Source organism: Pseudophryne corroboree, chromosome 1, assembly GCF_028390025.1.
Source record: "Pseudophryne corroboree isolate aPseCor3 chromosome 1, aPseCor3.hap2, whole genome shotgun sequence".
In the NCBI taxonomy this organism is placed as follows: domain Eukaryota; kingdom Metazoa; phylum Chordata; class Amphibia; order Anura; family Myobatrachidae; genus Pseudophryne; species Pseudophryne corroboree.
In genome coordinates, this window is record NC_086444.1 from 741,349,900 (window position 1) to 741,377,309 (window position 27,410).

Below are 27,410 nucleotides of genomic sequence, written 5' to 3' on the forward strand. Positions count from 1 at the left end.
GATCCCCGTACCTTCTTGCTTCTATTGGAACGAAAGGACTGCATTTGATAATGAGGTGCCTTTTTAGTATGCTGCGGGGGAACATAAGGTAAGAAATTCGATTTACCGGCCGTAGCAGTAGAGACAAGGTCTGAGAGGCCTTCTCCAAACAACTCCTCCCCCTTGTAAGGTAGCGACTCCATATGCCGCTTTGAGTCGGCATCCCCCGTCCACTGTCGGGTCCACAGGAGTCGCCTAGCAGAAATAGCATTTATTCTGGAGCTTAGTAAACAAATGTCTCTTTGAGCATCCCTCATATACAAAGCCGCATCTTTGATATGCTCTAGGGTCATTAGACTGGAATCCTGATCTAGGGTTTCAAGTTCCGTAGATAAGGAATCTGTCCATGCTGCGATAGCACTACACACCCAGGCCGATGCCATAGCCGGTCTAATGATAGTACCGGAATGTGCGTAAATGTGTTTCATGGTAACCTCCTGCTTACGATCAGCAGGATCCTTGAGGGAAGCTGTATCCTGAGAAGGCAGTGCCACCTTCTTGGATAAGCGTGTCAGCGCCTTGTCTACCTTCGGCGAAGATTCCCATCGTATCCTGTCCTTTTGTGGAAAGGGATACGCCATAAGAATCCTTTTGGGAACTTGTAGTCTCCTATCTGGAGATTCCCAAGCCTTTTCGCACAAGTTGCCTAGTTCAAATGAGGATGGAAAAGTGACCTCAGGCTTTTTCCCTTTATACATGTGTACCCTCGTGTCAGGGACAGGGGGTTCCTCAGTGATATGCAAAGCCTCTTTAATGGCCATAATCATGTAACGAATACCTTTCGCCACCTTTGGCTGTAATTTTGCATACTCATAGTCGACACTAGAGTCAGTCTCTGTGTCGGTATCTGTGTCAGTGATCTGGGATATGGTGCGTTTTTGAGACCCCGAAGGTCCTGGTGCCACAGGGACAGGCATGGTCTGACTACCTGACTGATCCCTAGCTTCAGCCTTGTCTAATCGTTTATGCAGTAAATTTACATTTGCATTCAAGACATTCCACATATCCACCCAGTCCGGTGTCAGCGTTGCCGACGGCGACCTGACCATCATGCACTCCCCCTCCTCCTTAGGTTAGCCTTTCTCGTCAAACATGTTGACACACACGTACCGACACACTTCACACACACAGGGAATCTCTTTTCTGAAAACAGGTTCCCCCTGAGGCCCTTTGGAGAGACAGAGAGAGAGTATGCCAGCACACACCCCAGCGCTATATGTCCCTGGAGAAAAACACAGAATGTTTACCCAGTAGCGCTGCTGTAGTGTATAAACGCCAATAATGTGCCCCCCCCCTACTTTAAAACCCCCTTTCACCGTGTGTCAAGCAGGGGAGAGTCCGGGGAGCTTCCTCTCAGCGGTGCTGTGTAGAGAAAATGGCGCTGGTGAGTGCTGAGGGTGAAGCCCCGCCCCCTCGGCGGCGGGCTTCTATCCCGCTCAAACTTTAAAAAATGGCGGGGGCTCTTTTATATATATGTACAGTGCCCACCTGTACATGTATACACACTTTTGCCATAGGAGAAATGTTTTATTGCTGCCCAGGGCGCCCCCCCTGCGCCCTGCACCCTTACAGTGACCGGAGTGTGTGAGGTGTAGCGGAGCAATGACGCACAGCTGCAGTGCTGTGCGTTACCTCTGTGAAGCACCGAAGTCTTCTGCCGCCTGAGACGTCTTCTGTCTTCGTTTCTTCTGGCTCTGTGAGGAGAACGGCGGTGCGGCTCTGGGGTGAACGCCCAGGACGAACTGTGTTCATTCCCTCTGGAGCTAATGGTGTCCAGTAGCCGAGGAAGCAGAGCCTAACATTTAAGTAGGTCTGCTCCTCTCTCCTCAGTCCCTCGATGCAGGGAGCCTGTTGCCAGCAGTGCTCCCTGAAAAAGAGAAAAAATCCTAACAAAAAAGCTTTCTAAGCAGGAAACTCAGGAGAGCTCCCTGCAGTGCACCCATTCTCCTCTGGGCACAGTCTAAAACTGAGGTCTGGAGGAGGGGCATAGAGGGAGGAGCCAGTGCACACCCAGAATCCTAAAGTCTTTCTTAAAGTGCCCTATCTCCTGCGGAGCCCGTCTATTCCCCATGGTCCTTACGGAGTCCCCAGCATCCTCTAGGACGTTATAGAAATTAAATGAAATATGGAATCACCTAAGATTCTCCTGTCCTCGGATACAAATGGGTCATTGGCCCAAATGTATGAAGCCTTAAAAAGTGAAAGAGTGGAGACAGATAAAGAGTGATAAAAGTGCCAGCCAATCAGCTTCCTAACTGCCATGTTACATCATGTGTTTGAAAAATAAGTTAGGAGCTGGTTGGCTGGTAACTTTATATCATTCTTTAGCCATCCCCACTTTATCATTTTGTAAGGCTTAATACATTTGGGCTTATGTACCAAGCCTTGGAGAGAGATAAAGTATCAACCATCCAGCTCCTGGCATTATTCAAATACAGCCTGTAACATGGCGGTTAGGAGCTGATTGGCTGGCACTTTTATTACTCTTTATCTGCGGCGCCAGCGCATGCGCAGTTCCAACCCAATCGCACGGCTGCGAAGCAGTGCAGCATGCGATCGGGTCGGAATGACCCCCTGTAATCCCAACCACCTTCACTAATGCTGTTTAGCATCTTAAAACTGTTTTCACCCATTGTTGGTCTCTTCTAGATTACTATGCCCCATCTGAACAAAATGTTTTTTTTCGCAGTATTCGTCACCAGTTGAACAGGCAATAAAAAATATTGTAAGATGGAAAAAATAATAATAATAATAATAATAATAATAATAATAATAATAATATATCAATTTCTTAATGGTTTAATGGTAGAACTATAGAGGAGCATGTAGTCATGAGTGGGCAGAAACCTTTTTGCTCCCCAAACATCACTGTCTTATTTTGACAATTACATATAGATCCATATTTACAAACTGGTATACAGTAGCTACTAGGATTAGCCATTGCTGTAGATTTGGGACTTTTCAATAAACACAATGTTTAGCTATTAGTTTTTTGACCAGGTAGGCTATAGTGTTTCTAAAAGTAACATACAGTACAGTACCCATGCTGGACCCTAGCTTGATAGAGAGTCAGCAACTGGGATTTCAGCATTGCCATATACAGTAAAAGTAAATTACCTGTAATCAAAAACTTTTTTTTTAACAAAGGTTTTATTGGACTTTGTAACAATTGTAAGAGAAACAGCAATAGCTAACAACATCATGATAAATCATGTATGCATAAGGGATGTGAAGTAAATGGGATCAGGGGTGAATAGTGGAGAGGGAGGAGGGGGAATCAGAGGTAGACGCCAGGGAACATAAAAGATGGAATGGAAGAGAAATATAAACTTCTACATGTTATGAATAAATAAATGTTTTTTTCTTCTTACTTTTCCTTACAAACTGTTGTATGTGTACTATTTATTAATATTAATAAAGTTGGGTTATTTTTTTTCAAATATTTTTTGCAATGATCCAGTTGCAAAGGTAAGCTGGCACTTGGAGAAACACAAGTATAGCTTGCCCTTGTAGTTCAGTATCTACTATAGTGATTTTCTTGTTTAAATGTTAAAATGTACCCTTTGGATTACTTCTGGATAGCTGGACCAGTGTCAGTGTATTTATTACCATTTTGACTTTGTTGAAAAACAGTTTACAGCATTCCCTGGAGTTAGGGCAAGCTGGCACTTGTGGTCCTGCAAGTGCCAACAGTCTCTGCCAGTCAGTTATTTTGACTGCCAGCCCATGCACTGTCTTTTGGTGTGTGACTAGTGAGATTGTGCGTGCATATTTAACATATGCATGTGTGTACTGAATAGATAGCTAGATAGATAGATATACAGTAGATGTGTTTGTTCTATGTAATGTCAAATGCAATAATTACAGACCACCATGTACCCTTCAGCGTAAAGCAGATGCCCCCGAGTCTGGAGCAGGTACCACTCAGCATGGATCAGGTACCCTCAGTGCAGGCTACTTGCAGTATGTGTGCACACTGTGTGTTTGAGGGGACAAAAAATTAGCTGGTGGAACATTTGTACAACTTTTCCATGGATGACAAAGGAGCCCCTCCATACACAATTTACGAGAACATTTGGAGACTAACATGGGTGTATACCTTTCACAAATTGTGATCGTGTTATTTCCTTAATGTACAGAAATGTGGGGTATGTTGCTGGTGCTGAGAGCACTGAGAGTGGCATCAGGGGCACCATCTAATTCTGGCACAAATCTGCCCCATGTCCACCCTAATAAACCCCTGTGTAGTGTGTCCATGGGCTGGTTGAAAGTGGTGAGGTCAGCTATGCATGGTCAGGTCTCTCCTTGATGGCTAGCATGGCATCCCATGGCCACCCCGACACTGTGCCTCTCTACTCCTTTGCACTCTCCAAGTAGCTTTCTTCATCCAGCAAGCAGAGATAATGTAATTGGCTGCCCTATCACAATATGCATCTCATGAATGAAAGTATACCAGTATCAGTGTCTGATACCAATGGTGAGACCGTATCATGTGGTGATCGCCATCGCAGGGCTGTATGTGCAGGGGGCAGAAGTAAGTGAACGCCTACTCCTGCTAAATCGTGCAGTTGGGAGGCAAAGTGTCAAACTTTCCCCCTACACTGAAACGATTAACAGCCAACTGATTGTGAAGAATCAAACATGTTTCATTTCTCCTGCTAGTTGGAACGACAAGTGTGGGAGCAAATTAATGATTACTGTAACTGTTTGGCTTGTTGGAACAATAGGCCAAATTCAGACCTGTTCGCTGGGCTGCTAATTTTGCTGTCCTGCGATCAGATAGTCGCTGCCCAAGGGGAGTGTACATTTTTTCTGTGCAAGTGTGCGATAGTATGTGTAAGCATAATAAAAATGTCCCTTAGTCAGCGGACAGCTGCAAATCCGTTCACACCTCACTCTAATGCTTTTTCACTGTGTGTAGTCTCTGCGCAGCCCAGGACTTACTTCTACAGTGCGATGAGAACAGGCTGATCGGGTTCAAAGCTGCCGTCACACACCCTCCCTGAAAACACTTGGGAACGCCTGCGTTTTCCCTGACACTCCCAGAAAACGGACAGTTACCACCCACAAACGGCCTCTTCATGTCAATCAGCTTACGAATGGCTGTGCGATTGAAATTTTCGCACCAGCCTGTCGCTGTTTGGCATTGCGCAGTCTATCGATAATCACCCGCTGTACGAAAACGCACAGCAGCGATCAGGTCTGAATCAGGCCCAATATCATTCTGGTGTATTGCAAGCTTCAGGGGTTCATTTATCAATCTGAGGTTTTCCAATGGGATTAAAAAGCTGCGGTTAATTACATTATTAATTACAGTTATTAATATTACCAATCATTACAAATAATTGTTTGTCTTGTTTGTTGTGCGATAGGCATAGAAATAATTTAGCTTTTGGATGAATATTCTGAAAGCAATTTGAAAAGCTATTCTATTGTATGAACAAGTACAAATAATTGTCTAATGGTTCTAGTTGAACAAGGGTGTTCTGATTCAATAGATTGTTAAATGTATTGTTTATTTAAAAACAATGAAAAGTGGTGATGTGTATTTCACTTTTTATGTTATTAAATTAATACTTGTTTCTTGCATATTTCTTTTTGCTTTATACTATGAAAAGTGATTTGCTAATTGCGAGCTTGATTCATGTTTGGATGGAATTGCACAGCTGCAAGGAAGTGGCTGTGCAATTCCGTGTCAGTAAAATTCTAATGTAACAGGAGGGGTCTGTAGGAGATAGACGCCTCCTGATAGCATTTGCGAAATCCAAGTGCTGCGTCTGAGGACTCAGCCTCGGACCACCATTGGGACCATGAAGCCTACTCGGGCTGGCCGTAGGATCTGGACACCCGAGTCCAGGAAGTCTGTAACCGATAACGCAGACCCTGGACCCGTCACGCCTTCAAAATGCTTGCCCACCCCCAAACGCTGCAGCATGTCAATTATATCGCAGCTGATAGTTGGTTGCAAGCAACATCGCAAGACCTATACATGTGCAGAATGGATCTTGATCCTGTGCAGACCCCCAAACATCGTATTTGTACTAAAACCATTGGGTTTGCGTAGAAACATGAAAAAGGCCCTGTGAATGGGAAGGATACGTGTTGAGATAAATGTTTAATATCTGCTTTAATGTTTTACATTGCAAGGTGACAACTTTGATTGGATATTATTCATGTACATCCCTGTGTTGTGTTTAGCAACAATTACATGTACAGTACACCATGTCTTTAAGGAAAGTTTAAATGTATGTCAACCTGAGTACAAGTTTTACGTTTTATATAACCTTAACATCATCTCCATAAAATGTTATATAAGGCATTTTGCTACAGCTAAATTTATAGTCAGGAAAGCTCAGATGTATCTTATCTTAGTTTGAAGCTTCCTTCAATCAGCAATAGATAGTTTTCAGGCGGTCATTGGATTAGTGGACTTTGTCTTGAGATAATTAGGTCTTCTGTAAGTGGTGGATGAAAGTGCAGGTCAACCAGCAGGGTCCAATTTTGCTCAGATCAATATGTCTTCACTGTGTTAGTTTGCGGTCGATGCTTAGAGCAGCAGGGACACCAGGGAAACATTAACAAACTAACAAGCAGCACTACAAAGCCAGCACACACATTTTTAAATCTTAGGGCAAGCTGGCACCTAATTTGTTGTCTGCCACCCTTTCCGAGCCACAGGGCTCATATTGCACCCTGTTGTGGCATTGCTAGGGCTTATACACATTGGCTTCTAAAGACAGTGTATGTTTAGTTCAAAGTGTACATATACTTTGTCCTTGCTTGTAGGTATAAGCTTTTTCTTTGACTGTATGTAGCATAGTATACTGTGTGCTTTATACGCTTATCTGTGAACAAGCAGAAAAGAATGTGAAGTGAAAGTATGTTTAGGTTACTTGCATATTGGTCCACTTGCTTACAATACAACACATTACCAGGCTTTAATAACCTGTGTTAAATGCTTTATATTAAGGAGCTTTAGCTAATTTGAAGGATGTGCTTGTTTAATAAGAGCAAACATTTTTTATTATTAAATGGTATGCATTTATTAAGTCAACATTTAGTGTTGACAGTCATGTTGACATGGATAATATAAATATTGTGATGGACAAAATGTCGACTATGTGAAAATGTTGACGTTAGGCTTTTACACGCACATTGTCAACATTCTGACCATGTCAACATTTCATGAGATGAACGTGTTGACCTTATGTACTGAACCCTACTATTATTATTATGGTTGGATAGACAAGAGTAATTTGATCGAGAGTGGAAATTGGGACAGCAGTGGCACTAGTAAAGCAGGGGGTAAGTAAATGAGCAATCAATTGGGGTAATTTAACATTTTGCAGATATTTGTGTAAATAATCTGCAATGTACTGTATATGGATCACAGATCAAAAATTCCGGCCAATCTGGTAATGCTAGTGTATGTTTGCATTCTGCAGATTTGCACACCGTTTTAGTAAAATTATGAGCCTTTCAAGACTGGCAAATCTGTATTTGCTGAAAATGATCTGCAAATCTGTTAAGAAAATCTGTAATGTACGGGTGCAGATTGACGGATTGGGGAATCTGAAAATTGGGTAGAAAAATAACAGAATCTGTGTTTTTATTGTGTGTGATTATTGGAGTATGGGCCCCTGAATCCCAATGGTGGGTCGCAGCAAAGGAGGGTAAATAGTAGATAGATGGTCACATGAATCTAGTACAAAAGGAAATGTCAGAGGATGGAGAGGTAGATTTGGTTGTCAAAGTTGATAAACAGAATGAGCAAATAATTTCACTAAGAATAGGCGTACAGTGAGAAACACTGGAAGTGAGGAGAGTCTTGTGGGAACAGAAAGCTAGACGAGAGTATGCCCAAGAGATAGAGACACAGAAGGAGTGATTGAATAGGTGCGACTCAAACCAGTAAAGGTCCTGTTGGAGGAGTATAGAGAAGTGACTGTAATACTTTGCTGTAAGTAGATCATTGATCAGTTCTGTAGGGGTTGTCTCTGTGAAACGCTAGTGACAGAGACCCAATTGCAACAAGTGTCAGTGCTCAGCCAGAGAGAATGTGGACAACCCCAGATATTACATAGCCAGGCCCTTGCTCTACCATTTTCTCTATTTACCATACAATGACAGTGTCCTGTACACCTCTGATTGTGGCCCTGTCCTTAAAGTTACGGTTTGCCAGCCACAAATTCTTAGAACGATACAATGGAATAATTGATTGAATGAATCATTGTTTTATGGTATTATGTGCTCAATAGGAAGCATTAATATTCTGCATATGCTGGGGCATTTGACATTAAACAGTTGCCTATCCTAAGAGGTTGGGCATGTGTGACTGGCGGTCAGGAGACCGCCGGTCACAATATCAACGGCGGGATCCCGGCATTTACACAATATTGTACAAAGAATATTCTCTCTGCATATGTCAATTGTTTTAACCTAGATGTTTTGGATACAATTAAAGTTGACATGTCACTTAATGTACGAACAACTGGGAAAAATGTGAGACATAGCAGTGTCTAGTTGCTATCTAGCTGCCTGTCTACATTTTTCAGTAGAAATTCCTGAGCTAATCATATTATGATGTCTGAGGACAGCTTGTTAAAATTACAGGCAAATCCTCTACTTCACTGTAACAATCAGTACATGTTTTTTATGTATTGTAATTTGTGTCTACAAGTTATAAATAAAGCTGCAACATGTTACAGGCATTTGCAGAAGGAAAAATAAGATTTTACTTACCGATAAATCTATTTCTCGTAGTCCGTAGTGGATGCTGGGGACTCCGTCAGGACCATGGGGATTAGCGGCTCCGCAGCAGACAGGGCACAAAAATAAAGCTTTAGGATCAGGTGGTGTGCACTGGCTCCTCCCCCTATGACCCTCCTCCAAGCCTCAGTTAGGATACTGTGCCCGGACGAGCGTACACAATAAGGAAGGATTTTGAATCCCGGGTAAGACTCATACCAGCCACACCAATCACACCGTACAACTTGTGATCTGAACCCAGTTAACAGTATGACAACGTAGGAGCCTCTGAACAGACGGCTCACAACAAGAACAACCCGATTTTTTTGTAACAATAACTATGTACAAGTATTGCAGACAATCCGCACTTGGGATGGGCGCCCAGCATCCACTACGGACTACGAGAAATAGATTTATCGGTAAGTAAAATCTTATTTTCTCTAACGTCCTAGTGGATGCTGGGGACTCCGTCAGGACCATGGGGATTATACCAAAGCTCCCAAACGGGCGGGAGAGTGCGGATGACTCTGCAGCACCGAATGAGAGAACTCCAGGTCCTCTTTAGCCAGGGTATCAAATTTGTAGAATTTTACAAACGTGTTCTCCCCCGACCACGTAGCTGCTCGGCAGAGTTGTAATGCCGAGACCCCTCGGGCAGCCGCCCAGGATGAGCCCACCTTCCTTGTGGAATGGGCCTTGACAGATTTAGGCTGTGGCAGGCCTGCCACAGAATGTGCAAGTTGAATTGTGCTACAAATCCAACGAGCAATCGTCTGCTTAGAAGCAGGAGCACCCAGCTTGTTGGGTGCATACAGTATAAACAGCGAGTCAGATTTTCTGACTCCAGCCGTCCTTGAAATATATATTTTCAATGCCCTGACAACGTCCAGCAACTTGGAATCCTCCAAATCGCTAGTAGCCGCAGGCACCACAATAGGCTGGTTCAGGTGAAACGCTGACACCACGTTAGGCAGAAAATGAGGACGCGTCCGCAGTTCTGCCCTGTCCGAATGGAAAATCAGATATGGGCTTTTATACGATAAAGCCGCCAATTCTGACACTCTCCTGGCTGAAGCCAGGGCCAGTAGCATGGTTACTTTCCATGTAAGATATTTCAAATCCGCCGATTTGAGTGGCTCAAACCAATGGGATTTGAGAAAATCCAAAACTACATTAAGGTCCCACGGAGCCACTGGGGGCACAACCGGGGGCTGTATATGTAGTACTCCTTTTACAAAAGTCTGGACTTCAGGAACTGAAGCCAATTCTTTCTGGAAGAAAATCGACAGGGCCGAAATTTGAACCTTAATGGACCCCAACTTGAGGCCCATAGACAATCCTGTTTGCAGGAAATGTAGGAATCGACCCAATTGAAATTCCTCCGTGGGGGCCTTCCTGGCCTCGCACCACGCAACATATTTTCTCCAAATGCGGTGATAATGTTGTGCAGTCACCTCCTTCCTGGCTTTAACCAGTGTAGGAATGACCTCTTCCGGAATGCCTTTTTCCCTTAGAATTCGGCGTTCAACCGCCACGCCGTCAAACGCAGCCGCGGTAAGTCTTGGAATAGACACGGTCCCTGCTGAATCAGGTCCCGTCTTAGAGGTAGAGGCCACGGATTTTCCGTGAGCATCTCCTGAAGTTCCGGGTACCAAGTTCTTCTTGGCCAATCCGGAGCCACGAGTATCGTTCTTACTCCCCTTTGCCGTATAATTCTCAGTACTTTGGGTATGAGAGGCAGAGGAGGAAACACATACACTGACTGGAACACCCACGGTGTTACCAGAGCGTCCACAGCTATTGCCTGAGGGTCTCTTGACCTGGCGCAATACCTGTCCAGTTTTTTGTTGAGGCGAGACGCCATCATATCCACCTTTGGTTTTTCCCAACGGTTCACAATCATGTGGAAGACTTCTGGATGAAGTCCCCACTCTCCCGGGTGTAGATCGTGTCTGCTGAGGAAGTCTGCTTCCCAGTTGTCCACTCCCGGAATGAACACTGCTGACAGTGCTATCACATGATCTTCCGCCCAGCGAAGAATCCTTGCAGCTTCTGCCATTGCTCTCCTGCTTCTTGTGCCGCCCTGTCTGTTTACGTGGGCGACTGCCGTGATGTTGTCCGACTGGATCAACACCGGCTGACCCTGAAGCAGGGGTTTTGCCAGGCTTAGAGCATTGTAAATCGCTCTTAGCTCCAGTATATTTATGTGAAGAGACATCTCCAGGCTTGACCATACTCCCTGGAAGTTTCTTCCCTGTGTGACCGCTCCCCAGCCTCTCAGACTGGCATCCGTGGTCACCAGGACCCAGTCCTGTATGCCGAATCTGCGGCCTTCTAACAGATGAGCACTCTGCAACCACCACAGAAGAGACACCCTTGTCCGTGGCGATAAGGTTATCCGCTGATGCATCTGCAGATGCGATCCGGACCATTTGTCCAGCAGATCCCACTGAAAAGTTCGTGCGTGGAATCTGCCGAATGGGATTGCTTCGTAAGAAGCCACCATCTTTCCCAGGACTCTTGTGCATTGATGCACAGACACTTTTCCTGGTTTTAGGAGGTTCCTGACAAGTTCGGATAACTCCTTGGCTTTCTCCTCCGGAAGAAACACCTTTTTCTGAACCGTGTCCAGAATCATTCCCAGGAACAGCAGACGTGTTGTCGGGGTCAACTGAGATTTTGGAAAATTCAGAATCCACCCGTGTTGTTGCAGCACTACTTGGGTTAGTGCTACTCCGTCCTCCAGCTGTTCTCTGGACCTTGCCCTTATCAGGAGATCGTCCAAGTAAGGGATAATTAATACGCCTCTTCTTCGCAGAAGAATCATCATTTCGGCCATTACCTTGGTAAAGACCCGAGGTGCCGTGGACAATCCAAACGGCAGCGTCTGAAACTGATAATGACAGTTTTGCACCACGAACCTGAGGTACCCTTGATGTGAAGGGCAAATTGGGACATGCAGGTAAGCATCTTTTATGTCCAGGGACACCATAAAGTCCCCTTCTTCCAGATTCGCTATCACTGCTCTGAGTGATTCCATCTTGAACTTGAATTTTTGTATGTACAGGTTCAAAGATTTCAGATTTAGAATAGGTCTTACCGAGCCGTCCGGCTTCGGTACCACAAATAGCGTGGAGTAATACCCCTTTCCCTGTTGTAGGAGGGGTACCTTGACTATCACCTGCTGAGAAAACAGCTTGTGAATGGCTTCCAATACCGTCGCCCTGTCTGAGGGAGACGTTGGCAAAGCAGACTTCAGGAACCGGCGAGGGGGAGACTTCTCGAATTCCAACCTGTAACCCTGAGATACTACCTGCAGGATCCAGGGGTCCACCTGTGAGCAAGCCCACTGCGCGCTGAAATTCTTGAGTCGACCCCCCACCGCTCCTGAGTCCGCTTGTAAAGCCCCAGCGTCATGCTGAGGGCTTTGCAGAACCCGCGGAGGGCTTCTGTTCCTGGGAAGGAGCTGCTTGCTGCCCTCTCTTACCCTTTCCTCTGCCTCGGGGCAGATATGACTGTCCTTTTGCCCGCTTGTTCTTATAGGACCGAAAGGACTGCGGCTGAAAAGACGGTGTCTTTTTCTGTTGGGAGGGGGTCTGAGGTAAAAAGGTGGATTTCCCGGCAGTTGCCGTGGCCACCAAATCCGATAGACCGACGCCAAATAATTCCTCCCCTTTATACGGCAATACTTCCATATGCCGTTTGGAATCCGCATCACCTGACCACTGTCGTGTCCATAAACTTCTTCTGGCAGATATGGACATCGCACTTACTCTCGATGCCAGAGTGCAAATATCCCTCTGAGCATCTCGCATATAAAGAAAAGCATCCTTTAATTGCTCTAAAGTCTGTAAAATACTGTCCCTATCCAGGGTATCAATATTTTCAGTCAGGGAATCCGACCAGACCACTCCAGCACTGCACATCCAGGCTGAGGCGATGGCTGGTCGCAGTATAACACCAGTATGTGTGTATATACTTTTTAGAGTAGTTTCCAGCCTCCTATCAGCTGGATCCTTGAGGGCGGCCGTATCAGGAGACGGTAACGCCACTTGTTTTGATAAGCGTGTGAGCGCCTTATCCACCTTAGGGGGTGTTTCCCAGCGCGCCCTAACCTCTGGCGGGAAAGGGTATAATGCCAATAACTTTTTTGAAATTAGCCCTTTTCTATCTGGGTTAACCCACGCTTCATCACATACATCATTCAATTCCTCTGATTCAGGAAAAACTACAGGTAGTTTTTTCACCCCCCACATAATACCCCTTTTTGTGGTACTTGTAGTATCAGAGATATGCAAAGCCTCCTTCATTGCCGTGATCATATAACGTGTGGCCCTACTGGAAAATACGTTTGTTTCTTCACCGTCGACACTAGATTCAGTGTCCGTGTCTGGGTCTGTATCGACCGACTGAGGTAAAGGGCGTTTTACAGCCCCTGACGGTGTCTGAGACGCCTGGGCAGGTACCAACTGGTTTGACGGCCGTCTCATGTCGTCAACTGATTTTTGTAATGTGCTGACATTATCACGTAATTCCATAAACAAAGCCATCCATTCCGGTGTCGACTCCCTAGGGGGTGACATCACCATTACCGGCAATTGCTCTGCCTCCACACCAACATCGTCCTCATACATGTCGACACACACGTACCGACACACAGCAGACACACAGGGAATGCTCTATTGAAGACAGGACCCCACTAGCCCTTTGGGGAGACAGAGGGAGAGTTTGCCAGCACACACCCAAGCGCTATAATATATATGGGAACAACCCTATATAAGTGTTGTATCCTTATAGCAGCTTAAATATAGTAATATCGCCAAAAAAAAAGTGCCCCCCCTATCTGTTTTACCCTGTTTCTGTAGTGCAGTGCAGGGGAGAGTCCTGGGAGCCTTCCTCACAGCGGAGCTGAGCAGGAAAATGGCGCTGTGTGCTGAGGAGAATAAGCCCCGCCCCCTATTTCGGCGGGCTCTTCTCCGGAGTCTGTGAGATCTGGCAGGGGTTAAATACATCCATATAGCCTCAAGGGCAATATGTGATGTATTTTTAGCCATAAAAAGGTATTATACATTGCTGCCCAGGGCGCCCCCCCAACGCCCTGCACCCTCCGTGACCGCTGTGTGAAGTGTGCTGACAACAATGGCGCACAGCTGCAGTGCTGTGCGCTACCTCAGGAAGACTGAAAAGTCTTCTGCCGTCTGCTTCTGGACCTCTTCCATCTTCGGCATCTACAAGGGGGGTCGGCGGCGCGGCTCCGGGACGAACCCCAGGGTGAGACCTGTGTTCCGACTCCCTCTGGAGCTAATGGTGTCCAGTAGCCTAAGAAGTCAATCCATCCTGCACGCAGGTGAGTTCACTTCTCTCCCCTAAGTCCCTCGATGCAGTGAGCCTGTTGCCAGCAGGACTCACTGAAAATAAAAAACCTAAAAAACTTTTTCTAAGCAGCTCTTTAGGAGAGCCACCTAGATTGCACCCTGCACGGACGGGCACAAAAACCTAACTGAGGCTTGGAGGAGGGTCATAGGGGGAGGAGCCAGTGCACACCACCTGATCCTAAAGCTTTATTTTTGTGCCCTGTCTCCTGCGGAGCCGCTAATCCCCATGGTCCTGACGGAGTCCCCAGCATCCACTAGGACGTTAGAGAAATGTATTTACTTTTTGTAGGATGAGCTAATTCTGTTAAATTATAAAAAATATTATTATTTATTAAAATATTATTTATTTTCAGTGTTTATTTTTCAAACTAACATTTTACTGGTCACATTCCATTACGCAGGGGTTGTGTTATGCAGTCTCTTCTCCTGGGTAGAGACCAATGATCGGCCCGAAAGCAACCCCTGTGTAGCTAGCAGAAATTGGTTATTTTCCACACAACCCATTGGGCAATTGAATCTGCTATTATTATTATTATTATTATTATTATTATTATCATCCTTTATTTATATGGCGCCACAAGGGATCCGCAGCGCCCATTACACATTACATAATCAAATGAGCAAACAAGAAAACAGCACTTACAGTTCAAGACAATATAGGACAGGTATGGAAACCAGGGTTTAGGTGCCATCAAAGGGAGTATGGAGTATAAGATAGTATAAGTAAGAAAAGGAAAGGCACATGAGGAAAGAAGGCCCTGCTCTTGCGAGCTTACAATCTAAAAGGGATATGGGAAGACTATAAATATTATTCTGAAAGCTTCTACAGAAAATATTGCAAACATTGCTTGAAAAGTATACTTAAGTGCCATTGTCCTTTTCCGATCATCCTGTTATCGCCTCACATGTTATAGGTATGTAATAATGCTCACATAAGTAAATTGCTTTCAGACATGATCTATTGGTTATTGAGTGTTGGAAATACCTTAGACCAGGCATTCCCAACCGCGGTCCTCAAGGCACACCAACAGTGCAGGTTTTAGTAATATCCAGGCTTCAGCACAGATGGTTAAATCAAAATAACTGAGGTACTAATTAAATCACCTGTGTTCAAGCCTGGATATCACTAAAACCAGGACTGTTAGTGTGCCTTGAGGACCGAGGTTGGGAAACACTGCCTTAGACAGTAGAGCAACTGCATTTATTATTTCACATTCTAGGCATTATTAGGAAATGTTTGGCTTTAGTGTCATTGAATATCATCAATAGATTCTAACTGAAGACTGCTTTTAGTGGTTTATTAATGAACTTTACCTGGGCCAAGTTCTAAAATATATTTTGTCACATTCTATCACTACACAATACACTGTAATTTATTAACTGGATATGTGCTCACAATGGGCTCTACTCAGAGTTCACAGAAGTGAGCCGCAATTATACTGACGTTGTATACATAGAACTAAATATGGATAGTTGCCTGCTATTTTGACTTATATGCATCTATGTGACTGCACTGCTCCAATCCATAAACTTGCTTCCATAGTGCCATCATTATCAGTGCACACATGCGCCAGCCCTGATCTTGGTGCAAAACATCTATGTGAAATAGGGCCAACCTCCGCAGACTCACAACTCGGCATAAGCCGCAATTCCCTCATCACATCCTCACTAAACTCTGCATACTCGTGAAAGCCACATTACACCCATTTAGCCTAAATTGGAGATACATACAACTTGTAATCACGGCTAGATGCGTACCCACAGCTATAGAGCACATGCAGTGCGATAAATAACAAGATCTGTCCTGGGCCATATAGAGTGGGTCTGGGCCCAGGTACTGTAGGAGGCATGGCCATGCATCCTACAAAAAATATATATTTATAAAATACTACTTGCAGGCCTGCGCAGGGTAGAGGCACTGCTTGCCCCACAGCCAGGGGCAGATACAGGGTGGGCAGTCAATGAGCTTGGATAATTAGTTCCACCTCTGGCACCAGTGAATCTGTCTGATAGACAAACTTGCATGCAACTCTGCATCAGACCCAATGTGACCTGCTGCATCACTGTCTGGAGTCACAATTCTTTACGAATGTCCTGTCTGCTGATCTTAGATCACCCCTCACTGTCTAGCAGACTGAATTGAATTTTGTAAAAATTCTTGTTTATTACAGATTGTGCTGTAAATGTCCATAAAAATTGCAAAACATTACTCCCTGAGTGCACAAGCAGCAAGTCGAAGGTAATTGTTTTTGTGTGGTGTTTTATTTTGTATTGTGCTTTCTTTTTGTATTTTCTTTACCATTATACATTTTTGCTTCATAATATTAAATGGCAATACATTTGTTACATGTGGAGGACATTTTCTAGCATATTTGCTTTGCACATATTACATGCTTCGCTTCCTGACTAATGACATTACATTTTGTGTAAATGATCTTGAAGTTGCTTTATGGAGGAATTAACTTCAGTGTTGCATTTAGCGTAGGCCTATATCCAGCTTTGCCAGTGTCTACATTCAAGAACACAGACACCTGTAATTCGGCAGCATACATGGCCTAATTAAGATGCCGTTGCAATGCCAACACAGGAGCAATCCTTTTTGGTAACGGAACTGTGATGCATCGCAGATGCTAGGAACATCGATTCGCTGAATGCCTCCAGAGTGGCTGCGGAAGCTACCACTCTGGTGCCATGTTTTATGCTTACAAGATCGCAGTCACATGCCGGGACATGCCCCCAAAATGGTAACAATGCGCCTGCGTTTTTTGTAGGCACTCTGTTACATCCCCCAAATGGCCTCTTCCTGTTAATCACTCTGCGACTGATTCTGCCCTGGGAGCAGCATCGCAAAGGTACCACTGCAGCCATGATGCATATGCAGTCTATCGATAATTGCTCAGTTGCGTCACCATCACAGTTGCGACCACATCCGAATCAGGCTAACAGTATCCAAAAATTGTTCACACTGCTAAGCTTTTGTGACAAGTACACTACTAGTCATTAGAGATAAGCGGGTTCGGATTTAATGCCAGTTCGGTTTTATCCGTATTTTTCTTATTGGCTATCCAAAACACGTGACATCCGTGAGCCAATAAGATGCTGTTTTGAGATCCAAGTAAAACCGAACCCGCTCATCTCTACTAGTCATACAGGATACCACACATGCTATTTTGTGCATACCTTTGGTTTGGAATCTCCGACTATTTGATGTCAAGGAGTACATTTATTTTAATACAAAAATGGATGATCACCCTAATATTTCTTTTTCTAGCCACAAAGTGGCCATTGTCAGGTCAGCCTGCAATAGGTGATGGTATCACTAGCAAACAACAGTTTGTCAAAGATTTTCTTGTTTATCTAACAGAATAAATCAGAGCCATACCAAAGTGCCAGTAGCAGCAGACGTTAGCTTTTCAGCTCTTCACGTTAGTTCAATATGCACAGGCCTACATCAAGAGAAATGTAGTGAAAGAAAATAAATATGTAATTCTAGGAAGATTTAAAACCTGAATGCATTCACCCATAGCATGCTAGACCCAGGATATTTGCACCATATCAAGGTTAGTAGTCAAGGCTTTTCTTCTGTATGTCTTTGCAGAAGGACAGCTCCTATAAACCTGTAACATCTCCCCAAGTATCGTCTCTGACCTACAAAGGTAAAAGCCTGTTTTTGTCTTAATTGTAAATATTGTATCTACAGTGACTTAAGGGGTCCATACATCAGGGAAGTAACAGGGCAATTCCTGATGCTTGAATCAGCAAAATCCAACATGTTGGAAACTCTCGATTTGCTGATTCCGACCCAAAATAATTTTTATTGTCTGCTTTCCTGTAAAAAAATTAAGCTAGGTGGATTTTTTTTAAATCATAAAATATTAATACAGGTTGAGTATCCCTTATCCAAAATGCTTGGGACCAGAGGTATTTTGGATATGGGATTTTTCCGTATTTTGGAATAATTAGATACCATAATGAGATAACATGGTGATGGGACCTAAATCTAAGCACAGAATGCATTTATGTTACATATACACCACATACACACAGCCTGAAGGTCATTTTAGCCAATATTTTTTGTAACTTTGTGCATTAAACAAAGTGTGTCTACATTCACACAATTCATTTATGTTTCATATACACCTTATACACACAGCCTGAAGGTCATCTAATACAATATTTTTAATAACTTTGTGCATTAAACAAAGTTTGTGTACATTGAGCCATCAAAAAACAAAGGTCTCACTATCTCACTCTCACTCAAAAAAGTCCGTATTTCGGAATATTTGAATATGGGATACTCAACCTGTATTGTGTTATTAAAGTAATTAATCTGTACATTTTATATGTACTTTCTCTTCACTATGTGTTCTCTCTTGTGGTTTAAATACTGTATTTATCTAAAACTAATTTTGAGGTTGGGCACTGGGACCCTGTCTGTTTGTGAGGAGATTGAATAGATAACAAACAAAAAAAATACAATAAAAAAATGGCAATAACTTTACTTATATGAAGTCAGCTAGTATTTCTGAGTAGCACTCAGGTCTTGGGTTCGATTTCTATCAAGGCCCTATTGAGGTGGAGTGTGTATGTTCTCCCTATGTTTGCATGCATTTCCTCCGTGTACAGACAAGAAAAAATGTTTCCGCACAAGTCTAGTATGACTTAATCCCCATGTAACATATTAACCTTAAAGTGTGGGTATATTCATGAGGGGACGTGCTACCTACTACCTAAGGAACCTATATTGTATCGAAAAAGAGAAAGAAAAGAGGTAGCATTGTGGTGCACACAGTCAAAAATTGGCTATTAATTGATACCTTAAAACATAACTTTTATTGTTGTATTTCAAATAAACTCCCCACTTATCTAAAAAGCGAAATATTAAAAAATAGAGAAAAGTAAGAGATGAAATATTAAAATCTGGCACTGAGGCACCTGATATGGCTCCTATTAATGTTCAATAATAGATCTAAATATCAATAATAATATTGTGTGGTGGTATATCAATTGTCACCACTGTGTATATTGTGTAGTGATCCACTAATCGACACCAATAAGAACGGTGACGGAAAAACACTCCTCATATATTTAATCCATATTATTATATAATTAGGGAGTGATACAAGGGTTATTATGATATGTGTTTATCACTGAATGATAGAGTACTATGTCTCCCCCATACACTGTTGCAAAAAATGTGTTCTTCTAAGTTCTCCACTGTTAGGTAGTAGCAGAACAGATTACTGTAACAATAATGTAACAAATACGCTATGCATTCCTTTATCTTTATCTGTGGTGCAGGACATCATCTGCAATACTTGTTATTCACAATGTCTGGATGATTATTCCTGGTGAACGTGTTACAATCTGCATTGGTGCAGAATACCAAGGATAATAGAGGTGACAGAGTAATTGATTGATTAAATAATAATTGCTTCACTGATTATTCTGTCCTCTTTGTGCTGTTTGAATCTATGATAAATTGCAGAGTGGATACCCAACACGTCTCAATAAGGAATTGACAATTCTCTTCCAAATAGATGCAAGGGATTGTCATCCCATTCATATGCTACCCATATGGTTAATTATAGGTGTTATTAATCCCATATAATTGATTGCTCTTAAGGGTATGTGGTGAACCATCTGGTTTGGTTACCATTTAAACATGATTATATTACTGACGCGTTATCTGTCTTGCACTCGTCAGTTATTATACTGTATATGCAATAATCAATCGCCAGTATCTACTTATATATTAGACTAGAAACAATCTGTTGCGGTCACATAGATTATGTTAAATGGAAATACCCGTCTGCACAGTGCTAGACTAGAAATAACATGTGTCTCATATTGGGGGCAATGTTGTATTGCATAAACATTTGCACCCACAGTTAGACAGTGTTTCTTGCTATATTGGACTAACACTGATCAGCTAAGTTCACGTTAGCCGTGCTACATGAAACGGCATTAAGTAATCCTGGTCTGCACAATGTTACAAACGATCATGAATCTCTTACAGTGAAAGAGACTAGAGATATCATGTGTCTCCTATTCAGGGGAGCAGTGTTATGGTTTATTAACCCTTGCAACCTCGGTTAGATCACTTTAATAACACTAACATATATTATATACACAATATCATTAGGAGCCTATCTAGGGCCGTCAGCGCCTGACTCCAATGCGCATTTCGCCCGTAGCTTAATCATGGAGCTGACCCAACTGTGGGGTCTGCCAAGTATATATAAGGGTATGTGTGTCCGTTAAAATTCGTACTGACCAATTAGAGCCGCTCTGGATGTAAACGCGGCTCATGCGTCTCATGCTAGTCGCTCGCCGAGTTACCGACAGGGCTGAGCAATAGAGCTCCTATCTTACTCAATACGTAACTAATGCCGTTCATCCCGTTAGTATGAGCCTATGCACATTAAAAATTATTATCCTCATGCTAAAAGGTACATTCGAGCAGTAGGATAAATCGGAAGGCAACAATAGGAGTGTCTTCATAGTTAAATTGATATTATATTGATGGGCAACCTGAAATTACTATCTCAATATAGTCGTATATAAATCAGTTGCAGCGTTGCTAACAATGTTAGAAAACCAAACCTAATTGATCAAAAAAAAATTTATGTTTACCAAAATTACCAAAATTCGTGTTAATATCAAATGTCTATACTATTAAGGTTAATATGCCTTATCTCCAGCCTACAAATATCTATGCATATTAAAGTGCAATCATAATTAAACCTATGACTCTCTTTATTGGACTACAAGTGAAGTGTGGACAAAAACAATAATAAAAAAATAAAAATATATATATATGAAAGTGATGAAAAATATAATGTAAGGGAGGGATATTAATTACCCATCTAAGACCCTCCAGAAAAAATATATATGTGAGGAGAATAAAAGAGAGATATCACATTCCAGAACCTCCAAAAAAAAAACGGGGGTGTATAAAGGGAAAATAACAAAAAGATTAATGGATGCTTGTAATAGCTTCCATTCATGTATTGAACAAATATATGTGTTAAATAAATCAGGATATTGATCCAAAAGGTTACAAATTTCTATAATTTTGGTCTACTATGATTAGGAAACAAAAATTAATTATCTATGAATACACACTAATTGTGCAATTGATCTATTTTTATTGTTTAATAACAACTACATCCAGAGTAAATATTGAATAAACTATAATGCTCCCAGGTATATCTGTTCTCATAAGAAGGCAGAATAACTGATGTTCTCATTCAGTCCATTTGGTTGGATGCTTCCCATCAAGAAGATGAGACGTGCTTCTCTCCTCAGCAGTTGATTAGTCATGTTTCCTCCCCTATTGTCTGATTTGACTCTTTCCATCGCAAAGGCCTTTGCGTCATGCTGAAGGCTTAGAGGAAGCAGAACCGAGGTTCTGTTCCTGTGAACCTGCAGTTGCTGGTTTTCTGAGTTTACCTCTATTGCCTTTGAAGGCCGTAGAAGAACCTTTAGGTTTGTTTTTAAACTTCACTGTCCGAAAGGACTGCAGAGTTGGAGCAGTGTAGGATTTTCTAGCCGGGGGAGCTGCGGAAGGTATGTAGACTTACCCGCCATAGCCTTGGACATCCATGTATCCAGTTCATCTCCAAAAAGGGCTTCACCTGTGAAAGGTAGGCTTTCCTGGAATCTGCGTCTGCAGTCCACTGGCGTAGCCACAAGCCCATGCGTGCTGACACTGCCATGGCAGTGGTGCGTGCATTGAGTAAACCAATTTCCTTTATGGCCCCCACCATAAAGTTAGCAGAATCATGTATATGCTGTAGGAGTAAAATTACCCCCCCCCCCCTGGATAATGAATCTAACCGGCCAATTAGATTACCTGACTATTTTGCAATGGCCCTAGAGATCCATGCACAAGCTATAGTGGGTCTCTGGGCCAACCCCGCAACTGTGTACAGAGATTTGAGAGTGGTCTCAATCTTGCGGTCTGCAGCATCCTTCCAGGAAGCTGCCCCAGGGACAGGTAAAACTATCTTACGTGACAGCCTAGAAACCGATGCATCAACTATCGGTGGGTTTTCCCATTTTTTTCATATCATCTTGAGGAAATGGGGAGGATGTGAGTAACCGTTTTGGGACCTGAAACTTCTTGTCAGGATTTATCCAAGTTGCTTCAAGTAGGGAATTCCTTAGATGCAGGGAAAGTAGCTGAGGATTTCTTTTCCACGTTAAAATAAGATTCCTCCTCGTCCTCTGACACCTTATCAGGAATGTGCAGGACATCTCTAATAGCGTCTATCAGGGCCTGTATACCATGTGACAAAGCTGCATCTCCCCCTCCCGAGTCCACCTCACCCTCCTCTGGGTCTGATACATCATCATCATCATCATCATCATCGGTATCAGCCTACATGATTTGGGCCAGAGTACGCTTCTGTGGACAAATGGCAGGGGTCTGAGATGCTGGAATGACCACTGAATCTCTATTCATGAGGTCATCAACAGATTGCCTTAAGTATTGCGTCTCCTTCTCATTTTGGGATAATTTGTGTGAAATATTTGAAATCATCCCTTTTAATGAATCTAACCATACTGGTTCAGATCCACTAGCCTGAGAATGTGTACTATCCTGAGTACACTGCAGTGATCCCTCAAAAAAAACACTCTGGTGTGCATGATACTCCTTTGACATAGTAAATGTGAAAGAACACACACACACACACACACACACACACACACACACACACACACACACACGAATATAGGTTAAAAGCACAGTTAACCGACACAGAGCCCTTCCAGTGAGACACAGAGTGTAATGGAGCCAGCCACACAGCACCCCTGTAGCTAAAGAACAAGGTTAGCTGGGTCGCAAACTAAGTATCCTTAATAGGGCTTAGTACACCAAATACTGCTCCCCCCCCCTGCTATGACCCCCTGATACCTTGGAGGTGTTCTGGAGTCCTTGTGGAGGTGCCAGTCCCCACTATCAAATTCTTAACGTGCCCATGGCTCCTGGTGTACCCATCTATACCCCATACTAATAAGGACCCCAGTATCCTCTAGAATGTAAGAGAAAATTGTTCTGAGAAAAAGTTCTATTTTCCTATCCACTGCATCCTAAAGGGAGGATACAGACGTAATGGGTAATGTAGAGCTTTTCACTAAACAAGCTATATGAGCATCTACTGAAGGGGCACTTACAACTTAGTACATTCTCCCTGTGGTAGGGTAGAGAGAAGCCAGCTTTCTTTCTTGGTAACTGAAACTTCTTCCTGTTCGGTGTACTCCAAGCCTCACGCATAAGTTCCGTGAGCTGGTCTGACTGAGCTGGTCTGACTCTCTTAAAGACTGGACCTTTAGGCTTAGAAGCCGGCTCCTCTTACTCTATGTTAAAGACAGTTTTAACTGTCCTAACTAAAGCGGGAACATCCACATTGACGCATTGCCCCTGACGCAGAACCAGGGTCTGAGGCATAGGTGTCATCTGCCTTTTCAGGGGATATCTCAGAATCCAAAGCTTGTGCTGGCTGAGATGAAGGTGCCCGTCTAAGCTCTTTAGAGCCTTCTGGCCACTCACTTTGTAACACTTCTTGAAAGGCGACTGACGTCTGTGCTAAGCTCTGGACAGACTGTGAAAACATGTCCATCCTAGGAGGCTGCATTGGAGGAGCCAACAAACCAGGCTGAAACTGTTGAGGCAATCCCTGTTGTGCAGACAGAGTAGGAGCTGGCAAGCGTTCTACTAACTGCATCATAACCAGAGATAAAGAAATCACCCATGGTGGTTCTTGAACAGGCACTGATGTGACAGTCTGTTGTGGTGGTCATAATACCTTAAATATAGACTGTCCTGTCCTGTACTCAGGGTCTAAGCCAGCCAAACATGATCTGCATGTAATCGGTATACGAGTTTTAGCCCCCACCTTGCCTTTAGACATAGTTAATAAACACAATGTGTAATTACTAAATATGCAAGGCGACACCCTTTCCAATTTACATGTAAATGTGAGGTACAATAAAGACCTTTAAACACCTGGTATGGGTTACAGGAGAGGAAATACAATATAAATATATACAGTACAGCATGTATTTGAAAAGCACAAACAGCAGTACCTAGCAAGTCACATACAATGCATATAATTTGGGCACTGAATCAACTACACAAGCTTCATAAGTGCTATATTACATGGCCCGTGGGAGAGGTATACAGGATTACTAGATACCAGACCTGGCTCATGAGACTTGCTGTGGCAGGCTTGTGTAACAGTAGCTGCTGAGTGTCTCACTGGGGGAGAAGGGTAGAAGTAGCAGATCAAAAAGGAGGGAAAATCCTCAGAGGAATCTTTTTTTTTTTTTGTTAAAATAAATACTGTAGTCAAATTTGGGGTACATAAAAATGCCCACAAGTTGATTTGTGAGTCATTTGAAGCCACTTTAAAAAATTATTTCAAAAACACTTGTAACTCCCTGCAGTCTAAAAAATACCTGTCCCATCCATACAGCACCCCAGTATACATTGTAGTACCTGTTTCACATCTTTAAACCCATTATTCTGCATTTTGGAAAATACTACCCCAATAATGACATGTGCTTTTAAGATTGTCAAGATTTCAGACTGAACAATGCTTGCTCCCAAACCAGCCTTCTGATTACCTCACATGCTGGAGAAAGCTTTCCCAGGAGAGACTGTGGCATGTGAATAGCATCTAAAACCACAGTTTGTTTGCTTTCTAAACATACAATATAAATAAAAAAATATTTGACATCATTTATTATGGTGACAAAGTCCTTCTTAAGATAATGTTATTAGTATGGGGTACAAGTTATCATACATTGTTGATAAAGAATGCAAATATTCACTCAGAAATGTTAACTACAAAAAGTACAGTTGCAACAAAAAGTATGTGAACCCTTTGGAATTTCCTGGATATGTGCATAAATTGGTCATAAAATGTGATCTGATCTTCATCTAAGTCACAACAATAGACAAACACAGTCTGTTGAAACTAATACCACACAAACAATTATATGTTCTCATGTTTTTATTGAACACACCATGTACACATTCACAGTGCAGGGTGGACAAAGTATGTGAACCCTTGGATTTAATAACTGGTTGACCCTCCTTTGGCAGCAATAACCTCAACCAAACGTTTCCTATAGTTGCATATCAGACCTGCACAACGGTCAGAGGGAATTTTGGACCATTCCTCTTTACAAAACTGTTTCAGTTCAGCAATATTCTTGGGTTGTCTGGTGTGAATCGCCCTCTTGAGGTCATGCCACAGCATCTCAATCGGGTTGAGGTCAGGACTCTGACTGGGCCACTCAAGAAGGCGTATTTTCTTCTGTTGAAGCCATTCTGTTGTTGATCTACTTCTGTGCTTTGGGTCGTTGTCCTGTTGCATCACCTATCTTCTGTTGAGCTTCAATTGGTGGACAGATGGCCTTAAGTTCTCCTGCAAAATGACTTGATAGACTTGGGAATTCATTTTTCCGTCGATGATAGCAATCTGTCCAGGCCCTGAGGCAGCAAAGCAGCCCCAAACCATGATGCCCCCTCCACCATACTTCACAGTTGGTATGCTGTGCCTTTTTCCTTTTTTTCTCCACACATAGTGTTGTGTGTTTCTTCTAAACAACTCAACTTTGGTTTCATCTGTCCACAGAATATTTTGCCAGTAGTGCTGTGGAACATTCAGGTGCTCTTTTGCAAATTTCAAAATGTGCAGCAATGTTTTTTTTGGACAGCAGTGGATTCCCCCGTGGTGTCCTCCCATGAACTCCATTCTTGTTCTGTGTTTTACGTATGGTAGATTCGTCAACAGAGATGTTAGCATGTGGCAGAGATTTCTGTAAGTCTTTAGCTGACACTCTAGGATTCTTCACCTCATTCAGCATTCTGCGCTGTGCTCTTGCAGTCATCTTTACATCTTCCTAGGGAGAGTAGCAATAGTGCTAAACTTTCTCCATTTATAGACAATTTGTCTTAACATGGACTGATGAACATCAAGGCTTTTAGAGATACTTTTGTAACCCTTTCTAGCTTTATGCAAGTCAACAATTCTTAATCGTAGGTCTTCTGAGAGCTCTTTTCTGCGAGGCATGGTTCACATCAGGCAATGCTTCTTGAGAATTGATAACTCAAAACTGGTGTGTGTTTTTAAGGGGCAGGGCAGCTTTAACCAACACATCCAATCTCGTCTCATTGATTGGACTCCAGGTTGGCTGACTCCTGACTCAAATTAGCTCTTGGAGAACTCATTAACCTAGGGGTTCACATACTTTGTCCACCCTGCACTGTGAATATTTACATGGTGTGTTCAATAAAAACATGAGAACATATAATTGTTTGTGTGGTATTAGTTTCAGCAGACTGTTTGTCTGTTGTTGTGACTTAAGGGCCCCATACACTACAGCGATATGTCTGAGTCTGAAGTCGGATGTAATTTCCCTTGAACTCCCCCGGAACCTTCCCGGGAGTGATTCCATATGATTTGGTACTTTTGTGCTATTTTTGCATTAGATATATTGCATGAGATTGATGAAGCCGCTATACATCGCATGCAATATATTGTACGGCATACACATACGATTGTACACAATTTCATACAATATATCAGACGGATATATCGGAATTGTATGAAATCGTGTAAAATCGTACTAGTCTATGGGGCCCTTTAGATGAAGATCAGAACACATTTTATGACCAATTTATGCACAAATCCAGGAAATTCCCAAGGGTTCACATACTTTTTCTTGCAACTGTAAGAACTTGCATCTTCAGATGTGTAATTATGTGGCAAATGTACCTGTTGTTAGATGACTTTTAAACACTCTAGCAGAAATGTACAACGTGTCTTTTATTTATTATCTCTTTCCCACCAAAAATAGGATTTTAATTACCTACCGGAAAATCCTTTTCTCGTAGTCCATAAAGGATGCTGGGGTTCCATTTAGTACCATGGGGTATAGACGGGTCCTTTGGGAGCCACTGGCACTTTAAGAGTTTAACAGTGTGGGCTGGCTCCTCCCTCTATGCCCCTCCTACCAGACTTAGTCTAGAAACTGTGCCTGAGGAGATGGACATACTTCGAGAGAAGGAAATACAGATAGTGGTGAGATACACACCAGCTCACACCGAATCGAAAAAACCATGCTGACCAGCATGCAACATGGAGAAACCATGCTAACCAGCATGCACCATGAAGAAATCATGCAAAACCGCATGAAACATGAAGAAATCATGCCAACCATCATGCAACA

General features: G+C 42.9%; 1 protein-coding gene across 2 annotated transcripts in view; it reads left to right on the forward strand.

Annotated features, from left to right (window-relative positions):
* Positions 1-27,410, forward strand: part of ARHGEF18 (Rho/Rac guanine nucleotide exchange factor 18) — a 326,699-nt gene that overhangs the window by 108,069 nt on the left and 191,220 nt on the right. For both annotated transcript variants that reach the window (XM_063916323.1, XM_063916329.1), the window contains exons 3-4: positions 16,334-16,401; positions 17,761-17,818. In XM_063916323.1, the coding sequence (XP_063772393.1) occupies positions 16,334-16,401; positions 17,761-17,818 (126 nt within the window). The remainder of the gene's footprint in view (positions 1-16,333; positions 16,402-17,760; positions 17,819-27,410) is intronic.